Source organism: Anser cygnoides, chromosome 2, assembly GCF_040182565.1.
Source record: "Anser cygnoides isolate HZ-2024a breed goose chromosome 2, Taihu_goose_T2T_genome, whole genome shotgun sequence".
Classification (NCBI taxonomy): domain Eukaryota; kingdom Metazoa; phylum Chordata; class Aves; order Anseriformes; family Anatidae; genus Anser; species Anser cygnoides.
Window position 1 is genome coordinate 142,150,875 of NC_089874.1, and position 15,741 is coordinate 142,166,615.

Consider the following 15,741-nt stretch of genomic DNA (forward strand, 5'->3'; position numbering starts at 1 on the left):
AAAAAGGCTAGATACAAAAGAAGTTAAGCTGCTCACGAACATTAAAGTTTTCCAAAATGTATCTTCAATAATCATGATCTTATAAACATTTTACAGTTACCAGAAAGTGCCCAGGCTGAGTTTACATAGTTAGATAACGTAGTACAAGTGTCGGGTTAGAACTGGTAGTGGAACAATCTCCTGACTGTCTGTTCACTGAAACAGGGATACAAAAATGTTGATTGTGAACTATGAAATACTGTGCATTGGCCTCATCGTATGTACAAAAAAACACACTAAAGGTACAGATTACATGCAAAATATTAGTGATGGTATCTGATGTGCCAGAGTTCAATGCAACCAGAACAAAAATTGCAGTGAAAGTGGTTTCATAAGTGGACGATCCCAACTCTGGGATCTGAGCTGTCAGGAACTTTTTACAAGTTCAATATACATGATACACAACTGCAGCCAACCACAAATTAAACACAATAAAAAAGTTAAAATAAAACACAGAACATACTTAATTTTTTATTTCGAAATTCCCTACTCCCTCTATACAAGAACCTTTGCTGAAACACTTTCCACAAAGGCAGCAGTGAATTTTCAGAACATTTTACATATTTTCCCTCAGCAAAAAGATAAATCACAGTGTAAATTATATTGTTCTGCTGTCATCTTTGGCTGGGGTTAGGCCAAGGAGTTATTGACTAGCAAACTGTTGCGATCAGATATTGCCAGCGCTCCTTTTGCCTTTACGTTACAAATTTAGTACAGGAATGTTTGCATTTAAATCTTTAAAGTACCACCAGGGGTATGACAGCATTAACTTTCATAAACTTTTATAGACAAATGGAAAAATCTACAAAACTTAGCTAGTAATATTACACAGCAATACACACTTTATACTCTACACAAAACCAAAATTCTTGGTCTTAATGGCGAGTAACAATTTCTGTTTCAAAATCTGCTTAGAGGAATAGAGTGGGACATAAAGGCGAGAAATGCAAGTGTTTGCTGTAGGAAGATGTTGGTCATCTGGTGGTCTTATTGTGATTGATGGCATAGGCTGGAATCCCTCCTCACTGGCAGGCAACGATGGACTTGATGTCCAGAAGTAAACCTGAAAAAACAGGAGGTGGTATTTAAAATTGTGCTGGACAAGGCTAAAATTTACATTGCATACTGTCGTAGCATGGGTTGAAAAAAGAACGGCATGGTCATTTTGATCATACTGCCTTCCTTTCAGTATGTCAGCTATACTCTATGGTCATGCTAAATACTTCTGTAATAGCTTCCCTCATTTCGTTTTCTCAACTGCTCATTATTTTATATAAGTCTGTTAAAAACTGGTAGAAGTAGCACTCAAAATGATCCTGTATCAACAAATCCTCAGTAAATAAAATACCCCCAACTCCAACTGGGAAGATTTTAACTGCCATCAATACGAAACATACTAGAAAACTCTCCGAAGACAGTTAATGACGAAGGAACATAGTACTTGTACAGACAGCAAGGGAGAAAATTGTGTTTGTTTTCTCAAGTGTGAAACTTGCAGAGCAGTGTCACTACCAAAGCTTAATCACAGATACTCCTTAACAAAGGTGTTCTAGATTTTCTGCTTTCCAGATTAGTCCTCATTTCCTTCTAGCAAACTGTAAAGGAAAGACAGTACCTTAAGTGGTAGGAAGTTAAAAGCAAGTAGTTTTAAGAAGTTCATGGACACGATTATAAGCAAGTCTTCCAAAGTGAAACAATCTTATTCTTTCATGCCTCTCATCAGTTATTCCAAAAAGGCTTTGTGAAGGAGGAGACGGTATCATTACTGACATCTTACAGAGAGGATACAGGCATTGCCCTCAGGATACACAGAAGTTAAGAGAATAGCTGATCCAGGAAAAGAAATCAATCTCAAAACCCTACTAGCCCACAACACAGTTGACTAACAACGGTTACTCAGCTTAAGAACTACTTTGCAGAGACTAAGCATCCTTCTACATTTGTGAATATGGGCAAGGACACACCACATCTACTTCCAGCAGCAAGGTCTAGGATTCACACCTAATGTTTCCAGAAATGAAAGTCTACCCGATCCCTACTACTCTGCTCTGCAACCTTACTTTCACACACAAAGTCTTTGTAGGTACACATACTGAAAAACAGTAATGATGCAAAACTGAGACCAGTTGTCTTGCATATTTTCACCGAGAACAGACAACTTACCAGATCTTGTCTTTCTGTCATACTCATCTTCTCAACTATGGACCAAAACCAACGCTTGAACTGCAAAAGCTTCTCAGCATTTTCTCCTATGGGAAATAAATAAAAAAATTACACGTAATTCAGTTAGTGCACCAAACCATAAATATTATGAGAGCTGTTTTACACCTACTGCAAGTTGGATCTCAGCTACAATCTGAGACTGGAGACAAGCTAATTTCAAAACCAATACACATACTTTTGAATGTAAAGTCTAGTTCTGACATACCTCAGTATATTTCCCACACCTTTCCACCTGAAAAGCCCAATGAAAGCTCAACAGTTTTAAAATTATTAAAGAAATACTAGACTGCATACATCACATTTGTAGTTCTAACATTAGGTCAGAACTTCCAGAGGGAAAGACACGCTACCAGTAACATAATCCTTTCCTTTAATGCCAAGTGACAGCAAAGTTAAAAAACACCCCCCCACCCCAACTGAAGGTAAATTTTTTACAAGGTATGTAATGAACGTAGTAGGAATTATGATTTTCAGTGACTTATTAACTGATGTCAAATTTGAAGAGGTACTTTAAGCTTAATGCTAGTAATTTCACACTCTAAACTGTATTTACTCTACAACTGTGTTTCTGAACGAATAAATTGTTTCATACCTGACTCATCATTGAAAGAAGTAAAGCTGATTAGCATTTGCACATTTACTTCACCACAGCCATTTACCAGAAGTCTGAAATCTTCTGCTGTCAAGTCTTCTAATGAATTCTTCGGAAGCACATCCAGTAGACCCTTCCTCATTGCCTTAAGTGAAAGCCACAAGATTCACATTACAGTCATATCACTTACTGAGAAGTTCCATGCAAAATCCCCTATCAACTCAAAATTCATTACTCTATTAGCTGTTCTTTTCTTTCAGAGCTTTCCCACCTGAGATACAATTTTCTGAACCAAAGAACTGCACCAGCACGTTAAGCAGCAGAGCAGTACTACCAAGTATTGCAAAACCAGGAATGCTTTGAACTAATGTTTCACCAGCTGCAGGAGCAGAAGCATCTGCACTCTGTTACTGAGAAGTTCACATATTTTGCTGAGCTATGAGTTACAAAAAACGATTATCACATCTTATGTTCACTTTGCTTCCTCAGGCATTTATATGGCAATTCTGCTTTAAAACTGTAATACATGTGTATACACAGGTAGTATACATGTTTCATACAGATTATATCCTGTAAAGGTTAAAACTCAGTTTTCAAAATGGAAGAATTTGAATAAATTTGTTTCAGTAAATCCCCAAATGAATACAAGTGTTACAGTTTTCAACTCTTATAACAAAGTACTTATTAATTTATGCAGATATCGAGACCAAGAGAGTTCATTCCAGGAACACGTTCCTTTCGGAAAGATTTTGGCCCTAATCTGCACAGAAGTAATCTGGAGTCTGCTCACATCTCTCAGAACTGCAGCAGGAAACCAGAGTCAGCAGAAATGACTAAGTTTAGATTTAGTATCATATGACAGAGTATTTTAAGTATCGGACTTACATAAAACTACTTACATAAATATATTACTCTTTCATTTTAAAAATGCTTCAAAAATTATTCAAACCCAATACAGTCAATTGTTAGGTTTCTTGCCAGACTTAACCAACGAAATCAAGTTTAAAAGGAATTGTCTTTCGTTCTAGTACTCAGTACTCTACTACTTGCTCAAAGTACTCAGTCTTCACAACACTGCAAAAAGAGCTATACAATTACAAAAAAACATTGTCTTTTTAATCAAGCTGTCAGACCTCAAAGAACCTGAGTAGCAATACCATAATGAGGAGAAGAATTAACTGACTGAAATCTTATGGATTATTACTTTGTTTTTTTAAAAGCACACTCCACCAAAAACTTACATGCAGAGGCTGTTCTGCTACCACCAACATTCGGTGTTCTGCATATTTCCGGACATATTCATAAACATTCTGAGGAGTGACTGGTATATTTACACCATTGGAAATAAGTTCAACCTATGGCAAAGTAACAAGGACAATTAAAGAAAAAATGAGATTATTACTACAACAGACATGGTATGCTGATCAGCAATTTACAGCTTAATATTCCTCTAAAGGAATACTACATACTACAATTACTACAGGGTAAAGCATTAGAGTTTCCCTAGGACGGACTCTACTATCCAGGCTTTACGGTATGCTCTACGCCACCTTCAAGGAAAAAATAAAAAGACACCACAGTTCAATGTCTGAAGAGAATACTGTATTATCTAGAAAGGCTAGAACATTAGCTTTGGGACCTTAGAAGAGCCTGGATTATGCGAACATGGCAACATGAACAAGTTGTCAAATTCCTAACCTATAAAGACACGGGTTTATCCATCCTTACCTGCCCTCCACCCTCTTCCTTACACAGGTCTATTGCAAATGCTAAATCCATTGCTGCGAACACTGCATCAGCATCTGTACTCTGGGAAGCGAGGATAAGTTGCCGAAGGCTTTCATACATAACCGGATCAAAAAAAGCAAAGTCATGCCAGTTCACCTGTAAAAAAAAACACAGATATTTGAAACATACCTGTTTAAGAATATACTTAAAATCATGGTGACCTGTCCCTAATCTATGCACTACCATATAGCAGTGCGTGTATCACAACCCATAATAACCCATACAACAAAGCACACAGACCCTAGGAAATAACAGTAGTCAAACTCCCATTTTCAGCCTGCTGTTGAAGATGCATGAGAACACTCAACTGAAGTGCATTACCAGAACAGAAGGACAGACCTGTAAAGCCTTTCCTGCTATTACAGGCATAGAGGTTAAAAAAGAAATGTAACAAGTTCTTGTGATTTTTTTTTTTAATTCTACATGTCACCTAAATCACTACAGATTGAAGCTGGAAACAATTTGCATCAGTGCTCCAAAATGCTGAAAGACTGTTCGCCACTTAAGCACATACTGCTGCTATACATTTAAATGGCTGATGTCCTGGTAGCCACATATCACAGCTTCCAGCAATCAGAGTACCAACACCTACTTGGTTTTCTACAGTTCCTCACTTCCTTGTTCATTAGCAGGCTGGAGGGAAAGTCATCCATTATTTTCTAACTAAATTATTCTTTGATGCGTTCAACCATTTAACTGGACAGAATGTATGTTGAAAAAGAAAACCCTGAATGAAAGAATTCAAGGGAAATCTCTCTTGGAAGGAATCGGGATATCTGGAGACACATCTTTCTGCCACTAACCCTTTTCATGAAAGATTATACGTGTATTGGAAAACTGATAGTATGATTGGCATTGTCTTTAAAGAAAAGGCCAGCAATAACAAACCTTGGTTGCATCAGAAAGATGATGTTATGACCTTATGATGTTCTTAACTAATGCATGAAATGTGCAGCACATAACTGGTGTTCATTCAGGGGTGAAAAAAGGGTATTTTTGCCAAAAGTTTAGGTAACTAGTGCTCTGAATCAATTTATGCCTGCACGAGACAAAACTTAATTATAATTAAATTCAATGAGTTCTATCAAATATCAAGAAAAATGGTTTTGGGTAAGCTGAGATGCTGTTGTCTGGTACTAACACCACTCCTTTGAGTCTTTTGAGTCTTCAGTCTCAGAAAGGGGAAAAAAAGGAGACAGTATGCTGTTTCTGCAGGGAATCAAAGGCTAACCTAATGTAAATCTTTCCATCTTATTTAAATACCTTCTAATAGCTTTACTCATTTCACAATCTAAAATGAAAACCTTAAATTCAATTTAAAAGCATCCTAGCATCTTTACAGTTACCAACTCGACAAGTCAATGCACAACACGTGGGAAAAAGCAGTTATAAAGATGAGATTTTATGTAATTAAAGCAAATTCAAATTTCTATGATCAAACTTACCTTTCTGCCAAGAAGAACTTTGATTACATGTCTATTTAACGTGATAGGACAGAGTTCATTCTGCAATAAGCACAATCCCAGGATTCTGAAAATACAAATTTGATTTTTGTTTTGGTATGACATATTACTTTGGGGATTTTTCAGTAAATTTGCACTAAAAAAGTAAAAATACTCTAAGAATCAAGCTTTCCAGCTCTTTCAGTCCACAGAAGAAAACTGCGGGCATATAATCATCTTAAAAATATAAATATAATTTCTGCAGTATAAAACTTTCAGATTGGAAAAAAAAATGTAACAGGAAGAGAAACCTCAAGGTGAAGCGTGCAATTTCTCCACTATTTAGCACCAGGTGCTAAATAGAGAGCACAAAGAATAAAGAGTTTTTGCAGCTTGCATCATTGGTACCCTTCCTTGGTATTTCATATACTCAGTTTATATTTTTTTTCAGACTAGTACGTTAATCACATACCTGCCGATGTTTCTGAAACAGTTCAGCCTTGCTTCTGTGTTTTTACCAGGTCTTGGTGTATAAAACCCTCGTTTTCCAGGCTGGTAGAAAAGTGGTGCGTTATCATCCCCATCATCTGTATCATCTAATTCCATATCCACTACGCTGCGGCTGGAACCATGTCGCTTTCTATTTTCCTGTTTTGAAAGTCAGAACAGTAATTAAGAAATCTATTTCTAGCTACCAACCCGCATCACCAAACTCTTTGCTACTACAGCCAAGGATTCAAGTTTCATTGGTTAAGAAGCCCAATGACATTTCCGACTGGTAACGTTTTATACTTTTGAGTGATTAGTGCTTAATCTTTTCAAAGGAAAAAAAATAAGAACATCTTTACTCAGACAAAAAGATAACTGCACAAGATAATTAAGCAGAACTTTGTCTTGCAAGATAAGAGAAGGCTCCATTTTAGGTTCCTAATTAACTGATATAACTGGATCTCCAGTAAATTTCTAATTGTGCACCAATACGTTACCTGCACTTTATCTGAAGAGTCTAGCAATCCAAGATCCAGTATACTGTCAGCACCATTCTCCCTTAACAGGGAAAAAAACAAAGGCAAATTAAAATTTAGTTTCACAATAAGGAATGGTCATATTCTGACATGAGACAGATTTGATTAAACCAAGGTCAACAAGTCACTTGCCCAGAGAAAAATGTCTAGAAGAAAGCAAGAAGCAAGCTAGATGCATTGGAGTTAGATGTAGCACAGTACAAGTGCCTCGGCCACAAAATCAGTTTTCATCTTGTACAGAATCTTTGGTACTTTACCTGCCATGTGCAATAATGAGTTCCATAGCTTCATCAACTCTTGCTCTAAGGGAGTCTTCACTTGCTAGTAAGAGAAGCAGCTGAGCAGGAGACAATTCCAGCAACATTCCTGTGATTTTACTTGCAAATGCCTGGGGATACAGAATGACATGTCTTACATCCTCCTCCAGTTCTCTCATTTTCAAATACAGTTTTATGAAAGTTTCAGTATTTTAAATATAGAATGCATTGCAAGATACCTCATAGGCTAAATGATAAATTATAGAAACAAAAACTGAAAAATATCTTGAAGAATATAAGCGTGGGCATACATGTTAAAATATTTTCAGGCAAGTTAAACAATAATGGACAGGGAATTTTATTTTTTTTTAAATGAAAATATGCCAAGAACATTTAACATATCATGTAATGTACTAGACAGATAAGACTTACCGGTTGCATTGCTTGCACTCGAGGGTAGAGCCTTTCTCCAAGGGCTTGCCTATGTGCCGGAAGAGGATCAGGGTCATCACTAGGATTTCCTTCTGATGCTGGTCTAAAAGGCCGTGTGTCAATGGAAAGTTGCCTTCTAAAGTCCCTTAAAAAAAGTTAGAGCAGTTTGTACTAATTTCAGAGGAAATTTGCAAAATTCTTCTGGAACAGTATAATTGGAACAAGGATTCAAAACAGCATTAGCTTTTATGCTACAAGAGGAGTTATTTCTCATAACTGCTTAGAGGGAACGATTCAGAATGATTCAAAAGTGAGCCAGCGATTTTAATACTACCAGTATTTTAAATAACGCAGTCAGGCATGCCACCAATGGCAATGCTGTTTCCAAACCACCTCACAAACTGATGCTAAAACAGAAGTTGTTATTGTTTTAGCAAGAGAGATTTATGGCATACTGTTGAGACAATCTATCAATGGTAAAACAATTTTTAAAGAATTGAAGTATATACTGAATTTCAAGAAGTTACCTCATAAATTGCTCCCAAAAGTGAAAAAGACAGTCGCCTTAAATGTAAGTAGAATTATCTTTCCTGAAGATAACCAAGGCAATCATTCTATCTGACAAACCAGCTCCAACAAATAAAAAATGTATCACTTACCTATCCCTATCTCTCCGAGAACCAGCCCGTAAGCCACTACTTCTCCGCATTTCTCTCTCTCGCTCCCTTTCCCGATCTCTCTCCCCCCTATTTCGCAATCTCTGCATCAGACCTAAAGGAGGAGAAAAACTCATAACCATGAACATCTTTACACTTCTCTCTCCAACAGCAGTTTCAGTGTAAGGAGGACACAATTTTGGAAGACAGCTTGGAAGACGTCAGTAAGACAGAACCACTTCCCTTAAAGTAGCGATCTGAGTTCAACCAAGCTTAAGAAAGGCTTAAGAAAGGAACCTGTAGTGTTTGTACCAACTTACAAATGCAAAAATATTTCTAAAATTTATATACAGTTTCAAAAAAACCATTTAAAATTATTTGTGACATGCCAGATGGAGCAGTCACATTAAACACATGCACTTACTGCCTAAAATCTTGACAGTAATTACCTACTGGAGAGACAGATGCTCAAAAAAACCTAAGAGCTTTCGAAACAAGAGTTTGTTTTAAGAAAAAACACCACAATTTCCTTGCCTCAGAGAACTAACATACACAATTTTCAAAGTTCCCATGCTGACTTAGCAATAAAAATCTCCGAAGTGAGACAAGAGCAATATTTTAATGCAAAATAAATCCACTTTTATAAATATTATCTGGAGATTAACTGCTGCACATCACTTACTTGTATGGGTACCCTTGTTGGCATTCTGAATACAATCTAGATTTGGCAGTTTCTCATTTGACAGAAAAGCCTGTGCAATGGCAGTGTAAAAGCTTCGTGCTACACCGCTGCCTTCTCCTGGCTCATCCTTAAAAGTAACTTTTACTCTGTGTACAGCCATTGGGGTGGTAGCACACCTGCGACCAAAATGATTGTTGAGCTGCCTCATGGTCTGCTGAATTAGAAGGTCTCTGTCTCGATCAACCTATTAAAAACACAAAAAAGTTTGTTCTTTATTGATCGTGATACCAACAGAATTTCAGCTTCACAAGAAACTTTCTGGACACTTCTGCAAGGGCTCAGAAAATGCCCATTAGGCTATGATAAAACTACACGATAATCACAGCACAGCAGACACAGTAAGGTTTAAGACATTGGCTTGCAGACTCTGAAATACAGCTTCTCCTATCAAGTTACTGCAATGTTTGATAGTTCAGCTTTTAATTAAGATAAATTTGGAAGAAAAACTAACATTTTTTACCTCCAAGGTTAAATCTCTGGATTGCTGGTTTCTAAGTTTTTCCATCTCCCGGCGGAATTTTGATTCCTTTACTTCAAAGCCACCTAATTCAGTAAGGATCTTAAAATAAAAAAAAAGAAAAAAAATCAGAATAAGGGAGGTTCATAGTTTAGGTGGCAAAGGAATTGTCCTTAAACTAGAAAATACATACCGAGCCAGGCTCTGCTCCAACATCTTCCATGAATACTCTACCAAACAACTCTAAAGAAAGGCGCCAACGTCCCAGCAACATGTCGTGAGATATAACCATGCCCATGAAGCTACACTGTGGCCTGAGAGAAGGAGAATAAAAAAATAACTTCAGACATATTTGGCATAGTTCTACTTTTACCTACCCTCTTGCCTCCAAATAAGTTATTTCTAAACAACTTGACTATGCAGGACATCACTGTACTCTAGAGTTAGGTGTAGAGGTCAAATGACCTTGTTAATTACTTGATTATAAGTCAAGCAAGACATTAGTTAAAATATTCCATGGGTCACTGACAAACATAGATAAAAACCAATACACTTTAAATAACAAAACCTGGAAACTACAGCAAGAAAACCAGATTATAAATTCTCTTGAGATGTCTACGATTTCCAGCTACTGTGCAGTGTTAACAAATACCACTTGGCTTAATATATAAGGGATTCTATACACTGACCTCACTCTTATAATGCCCTAGAGTCTGGCCAATTAAAAATGGCTTTTGCCTAATGAGCTAATCAGTTATTTAGTATATGAAGTATACTAAGTATTAGTATATGAAGGAACTAATAATTTGGTTTGCATTTGGAATGGTCACAGAACAATGAGTAGGAAACTTGGCATCTATTGCAGTGGAGGAAAAAGCCTTCAAAATAAATAAAATGGGAACACCTACCAGTGTCCCCCAAAACTAAGTCCTCAGATATAACCTGCAAGTAATTGATATCAATCCTATTACACAACAACTCTCTACAGTAAGTCTGTGGACAAAACCCACGATGGAATACTAATAAGAAAAAATATACACATTAAACTGCTCAGTTTCAGCTGAAACACAAGTCTTGCTTCCACAGAGTAATTACTCCAAAAACGTGCAACTTCACTGCTCTGTGGAATTCACTGTTACAGGGCTGCCTTCAATTAGACATTTATTAAAAATAAAAGCTCTAACTCAAAGCAAGGGCCGTTCAATCTCTAACTGCATAAAATGTGGTCAGTATCACATGACACAGATGGCAAGCTGCTAACTCCTATTTTTAACTTAGTTACCTAAGAAGTCATAGCATGTCTGCAGAAGGAAGTTAGGTAAAGGATTTTTACTAGCTTGCACAGACTTTAAGACTGATCATCTGTTCATTTTAAAAGCTACTGAATACAAACAACACTTTCCAACTAAATAAAGCTACCCATCTTAAAAAAGATGTTTTAGAGTCCCAAATATCCTTTTATCAGTTCAGTAATATTTCATACAGTAATTTTAAAATCCAGCTACCTGAAAGATGTGAGAGGCGGCCCTTCACTTTCTGTCAGTCCTATCTCTGCCAACAAGCTGCTTTTCAGTTGTGCTGCAAGATCATGAGCTGAAGGCCCTGGCTTTGAGCTCTCAGATTCTTCTGTAGGCACATTTTGTTCCTCCCCTTCTTTCTTTTGTCGATTTTGCATGCTCATAACATTTTTTAGGTTGGCTGCATAAGACATTTTAGTTGGAAGAACCTAAATGAGGAAAAGTAAAACTTAATTACAGATTAGTCAAAGCAGACTAGAAGGCTTTCTCAGGATATATGTGACTTCTAAACCACAAAAAAATGAGTACTATAATTGCCCTGATAAACACAATCTCAATGGCTTCAGCAAACAGGAAAAACAGTTTTCCAGTTTTGTATTTGTATTTCATACACTTGACTTGCCTACAGACCAAACATTAAATGGCAAATCTACTGTGCACGGTAATATTTCTTATCACGATTGTACAATTTGTATTTCAATATTAACTCAGATTGTATAGCAGACTTCAAAAATATTACCTGAAATATGCTATGTTAGTAACCATAAAAATTCCTACATTTAAAGATTTAATAAAAATTAAAAATTAAAGTTTTTGCATTTACTGGGCTTTTGAATTATTTGTTAAAAGCTACTTAAAATTCTCTGTGAAAAATTAAAGTGTCTTTTAAGAAATGAAGGTACTAGCTTAAATTATCCCCATTGTATAAAGTAATCAAACTTTTAAATCTACCTCAAGGCAGTTTCTATCCACTGTAACTTCCATCAAGCATTTCCCGCTGTTGGCAGAAGATGAATACAGACCCTGGCTTGGTCGGCCAAAGAGATCTTCTTTGCGAGCATTGGGCTGAAAATTAACAAAAGCATTCTGGGTAAATAATATACTTCAGTTAGAAATGAAAAGGTAAACTGCAATTGTCTTTCAGAACACCATCTCTGGTGTCACCTGTAATAGATGGGGCTGGTCTGCCAGGGGGATGGCTTCTGCCAGAGGAACCTCAAAAGGATTGGGTGGAATGCAGCCAAGGAACGTCATAGAGTCTGATCGTCTGAAAAATGGATGGTTTTGGCCAGTCTCTGCTGGGAGGGAGTCGTCATCTTTGTCGTTGAGTGTAGCACCTAAATATCAGAGAAGATTTCACTTCAATTTTGAGTTATAAAAGCTAAAGATTTAAATTATCAACAGTTATTAAGCTCCTCTCTTATCTATCCGACTGAAGGAACAGGAATGCACACCACCTCTCTACAAATTTATCAGCTCTCCAGGATGCTTCTTCAAACCCTCTATTTTTATTAAGTTGTTTAGTTGTCACTTTTATTCTTTTTACTGTAGCAGGTTTTAATGAATGTATATCGCTGTACTATATACACTTCATACAGAGTACACATTCTATCGTTTTCAGCAGTATCTTCAACAGATTGAAACAATCACAGTTTAGCTCAGATTTAAATTTTAAATTCTGCCATTGTGCAGAACAATAAGGGCACAAACTCTGCAGGTTAGAGAGAGAGTAGATAAAAAGAGGGCCCCAAAATGAGAACAAGGAATGGCAAAAGAAATCTGGTAAAATAATAATGGTATGAAAGTCTTTCAAAGCTAGACTTTAGTAAGGACATCTTTCCATTGTCTTAACATATGCAAATAGCAAACACTTATTCAAAGCCTCAGCTAGCTAATAGGAAAAAAACATTGTGAAAGTATTGTGATTTAACATATGATAGAAGTGTTTCTGTATACAAACTTTGATTGGTATCATCATCATTTTCATGTTCTGAATCTTCATTGTCAAGACCAAGCTCCAAAAGTTCACGAGTTCTGAAAGAAAGAAACAAGCATTTACAACTGTTGCAGTCAAAAATCAACACTATAATCAGCAAATATACTCGCAAGCTTTACATCCTAAGAACTCTAAAGTCACTGGTGAACAAGTAGGTATTTTCCATTGGGAGGTGGTATTCAAAGCTGTAGAGTACCTCTCATTACATAGTCACAACACTGCTCAGGCAGTTACCCCTAAATGCATTTGGCCACCTACCAAGTTTGATCAAAGCTTAACTCAGCGATAGGTGCATTTGTTTTTAAAGACCACATCAGCGTCAAAAAGTCTTGGAACCCTGCATTAGGGGAAGAATTATATAACTGAATACTATTCTAGAATTCACTTGTGTAGAATACGCTTGGTCCTATAATTTCAAATGATCACATTTCAAAATGTAAGCCTGAGTTATGTATTAGAGAAATAGATTTCACTGTATTATAATAAGTATCAAGAACTTTGATTAGTTTTTATTTGTGGCAGTGTGTGCCAAATATGTTCTGGAATTAGATGAAACCAATAAAAACATTTCATGCAGGCTACTAAAATGTCATCTAACTGAAGCAAGGGACTTTATTCGAATTTGAACCACTCACTTTTAAATGAAGTCTAAGCATTCATAGCTTAAGCATTTCATGAGAACTTAGCAATTCTTTGGTGAACAGTTATTTGACAGATTTCAGTACATGAATTTTTGGGGGACAAAGTAGATTCCAGAAGTATGTTACTGCCTGGAAAAGGTTTCAAGCCACAGCTTCAACTGCTCAACTCAGTCTGCATCAAAACTTGGATGAGTTACTGCATTAAACCAACACTACTTCTGAGGAAACTGTTGTTTCTAGCAATAACCTCTGGTATACATTCTGAGGTTCTAACAGACCTTACATTACCAGACACATTGAGCCTAACATCTGAACTAAAGCAGCAGTCCAGCATATCTTAAATATTGATACCTCATATTTTACAGTTGCTGAATTTGTAGAGAAAATGAACAGTTTGTTGTGTTCGACCCATGACATTGAAAATTAGGGGCAGGGATAAGCAAAGACTTGCATTTATCTAACTGTTGACTATGACTACTCAGGTACATCACCTCCAAACTTAGTAAGTAGAAGAAATAGATAGCGTAGACTACCAACACATGGATATGCATATGATGATTAATCACCACTTAAATCAAAGGACATTCTAAAAAAAAATCTTTCTTAGGAGGAAAGAAATGCAGGCATACCTTGTAAAATGCTATCGTTGAAGCAACATAACAGAAAATGTCAGTAAGTTGAAAAGCTATCAATTTCCCTACCGTGCTTTAGGTAATCAGGTTAAGACTTAAGTACCCCAACCAAATGGAAAAAAAATTGAACTACTGTGCTCACCATACCATATTTTTAAGTTTTCTCTTATGCCATTTTTAACATGTTTAACAGATTTCTAACTTAGTCATTATCATTTTAAATGTGAGGAGCAGACTGCTTTTTTCAGCTGATAACTAGTCTTTAGTACATCTGTTAGGGGCATTGCCATGCAGTGAAGTTTTTGGTTCTGAGTCAGACTCAATACCTTTTCCGTTCCAGCTGAGGAGTATCCAATGTTGTCTGTTGATTCATCGCCTTAATCCAATAAATAAGCGCTTGAAAAACATATGCTACATGCTTTAGTGAACAGACATCTAGAACAGGAAGGACATCTGAGTGTTCATCATTGTGCGAACGCATCAAAGACAGTGCGTAGTTCAGGAAATCACCACGTGCTGACATCATTCCCTGACGAGCACTGAGTAGAGTAGCACGTCTAGTGAAAGAAAAGAATTGAATACACAGGGATTAGGCATCCTTTATCATTAGTCTCTACATCTGAAATATAGATATGAAATAGAAAACAGTGGGATAGTAAGAGCAATGACCATAATTTCACATTTCCCTGTGTATACTCATCTCAGGTGCAATATATTACAGAGAGGTAATACCTGAGATAAAACTACTACATCAGAATAAACCAAGTGGCAGCAACAACACAGGAAGCCACCTTAAATCAAAACAATAACTATGCTGCTGCATTACAAAATTAAACTAAACTAGTACTTCATATCCCATGCAATAATCAAACTATTTCCATACCTTCTTCCCTCGAGTGTTCTTAAGCTAGCTTCCTCACGAGCTGTCATCCTTTCCCTTCTGGCTGAGTTCTGAGAAGCATGGAGAGGATGATTTGGATGCCCAGGATCACCAGCAGATGCTAATGCAGAACCGTAACGCAGCTGTGCTTCCGTAGAGTCCATGATACTAACCATCCAATTCCAAGTAGGAATAAGCTTTTCTTCTACATAATTCTACAGAAAATGAGATTTAATGAGTTTTGCAAACAACAGAAACAGATGATAGAATGCAATCTCAACACAAGCCTTCACCATTGCTTTTAGTTACATATGATTTCCCACAAAGAGACTCTAAAATCCCACTCAAGAATGACCAACGAACAATTTCTGAAAGCTTTATGGAGATACCTGATTTACTGTAGTGGTGTGCAGCTCTCTTCACTTACTACCTTAGTGTTTCTGTAAAGCATCCTCACGATCCCTCCCTCATTTTTAGGTACCTCTTCTACTCCTCACCTTATGTCCACACTGCACCTCCTAGCTATACACATTTTGGTCTTATTCTCAAATTTTTGGTAGCTTTAACAGCCCTCATCCCAATATGGTGTCCTCCATCCTTCACCACTTGCAACTTCAGCGAAAAGGACATAATTTTCTATG

General features: G+C 36.8%; 1 protein-coding gene across 10 annotated transcripts in view; it reads right to left on the reverse strand.

Annotated features, from left to right (window-relative positions):
- Positions 1-497: 497 nt before the first annotated feature.
- UBR5 (ubiquitin protein ligase E3 component n-recognin 5) overlaps positions 498-15,741 on the reverse strand; it is an 83,402-nt gene continuing 68,158 nt past the window's right edge. For 6 of the 10 annotated variants that reach the window (XM_066990638.1, XM_066990639.1, XM_066990632.1 and 3 more), the window contains 20 exons: positions 15,104-15,315; positions 14,547-14,777; positions 12,912-12,985; positions 12,116-12,288; positions 11,903-12,037; positions 11,159-11,379; positions 9,847-9,967; positions 9,657-9,755; positions 9,137-9,380; positions 8,458-8,569; positions 7,799-7,943; positions 7,367-7,497; positions 7,071-7,131; positions 6,557-6,732; positions 6,088-6,172; positions 4,583-4,738; positions 4,096-4,209; positions 2,855-2,999; positions 2,203-2,288; positions 498-1,102 (listed from right to left, as the gene is read on the reverse strand). In XM_066990638.1, the coding sequence (XP_066846739.1) occupies positions 890-1,102; positions 2,203-2,288; positions 2,855-2,999; positions 4,096-4,209; positions 4,583-4,738; positions 6,088-6,172; positions 6,557-6,732; positions 7,071-7,131; positions 7,367-7,497; positions 7,799-7,943; positions 8,458-8,569; positions 9,137-9,380; positions 9,657-9,755; positions 9,847-9,967; positions 11,159-11,379; positions 11,903-12,037; positions 12,116-12,288; positions 12,912-12,985; positions 14,547-14,777; positions 15,104-15,315 (2,934 nt within the window). In that variant the 3' untranslated portion in view covers positions 498-889. The remainder of the gene's footprint in view (positions 1,103-2,202; positions 2,289-2,854; positions 3,000-4,095; positions 4,210-4,582; positions 4,739-6,087; positions 6,173-6,556; positions 6,733-7,070; positions 7,132-7,366; positions 7,498-7,798; positions 7,944-8,457; positions 8,570-9,136; positions 9,381-9,656; positions 9,756-9,846; positions 9,968-11,158; positions 11,380-11,902; positions 12,038-12,115; positions 12,289-12,911; positions 12,986-14,546; positions 14,778-15,103; positions 15,316-15,741) is intronic. The other 4 variants (XM_066990637.1, XM_066990636.1, XM_066990633.1 and 1 more) reach the window with 2 other exon arrangements.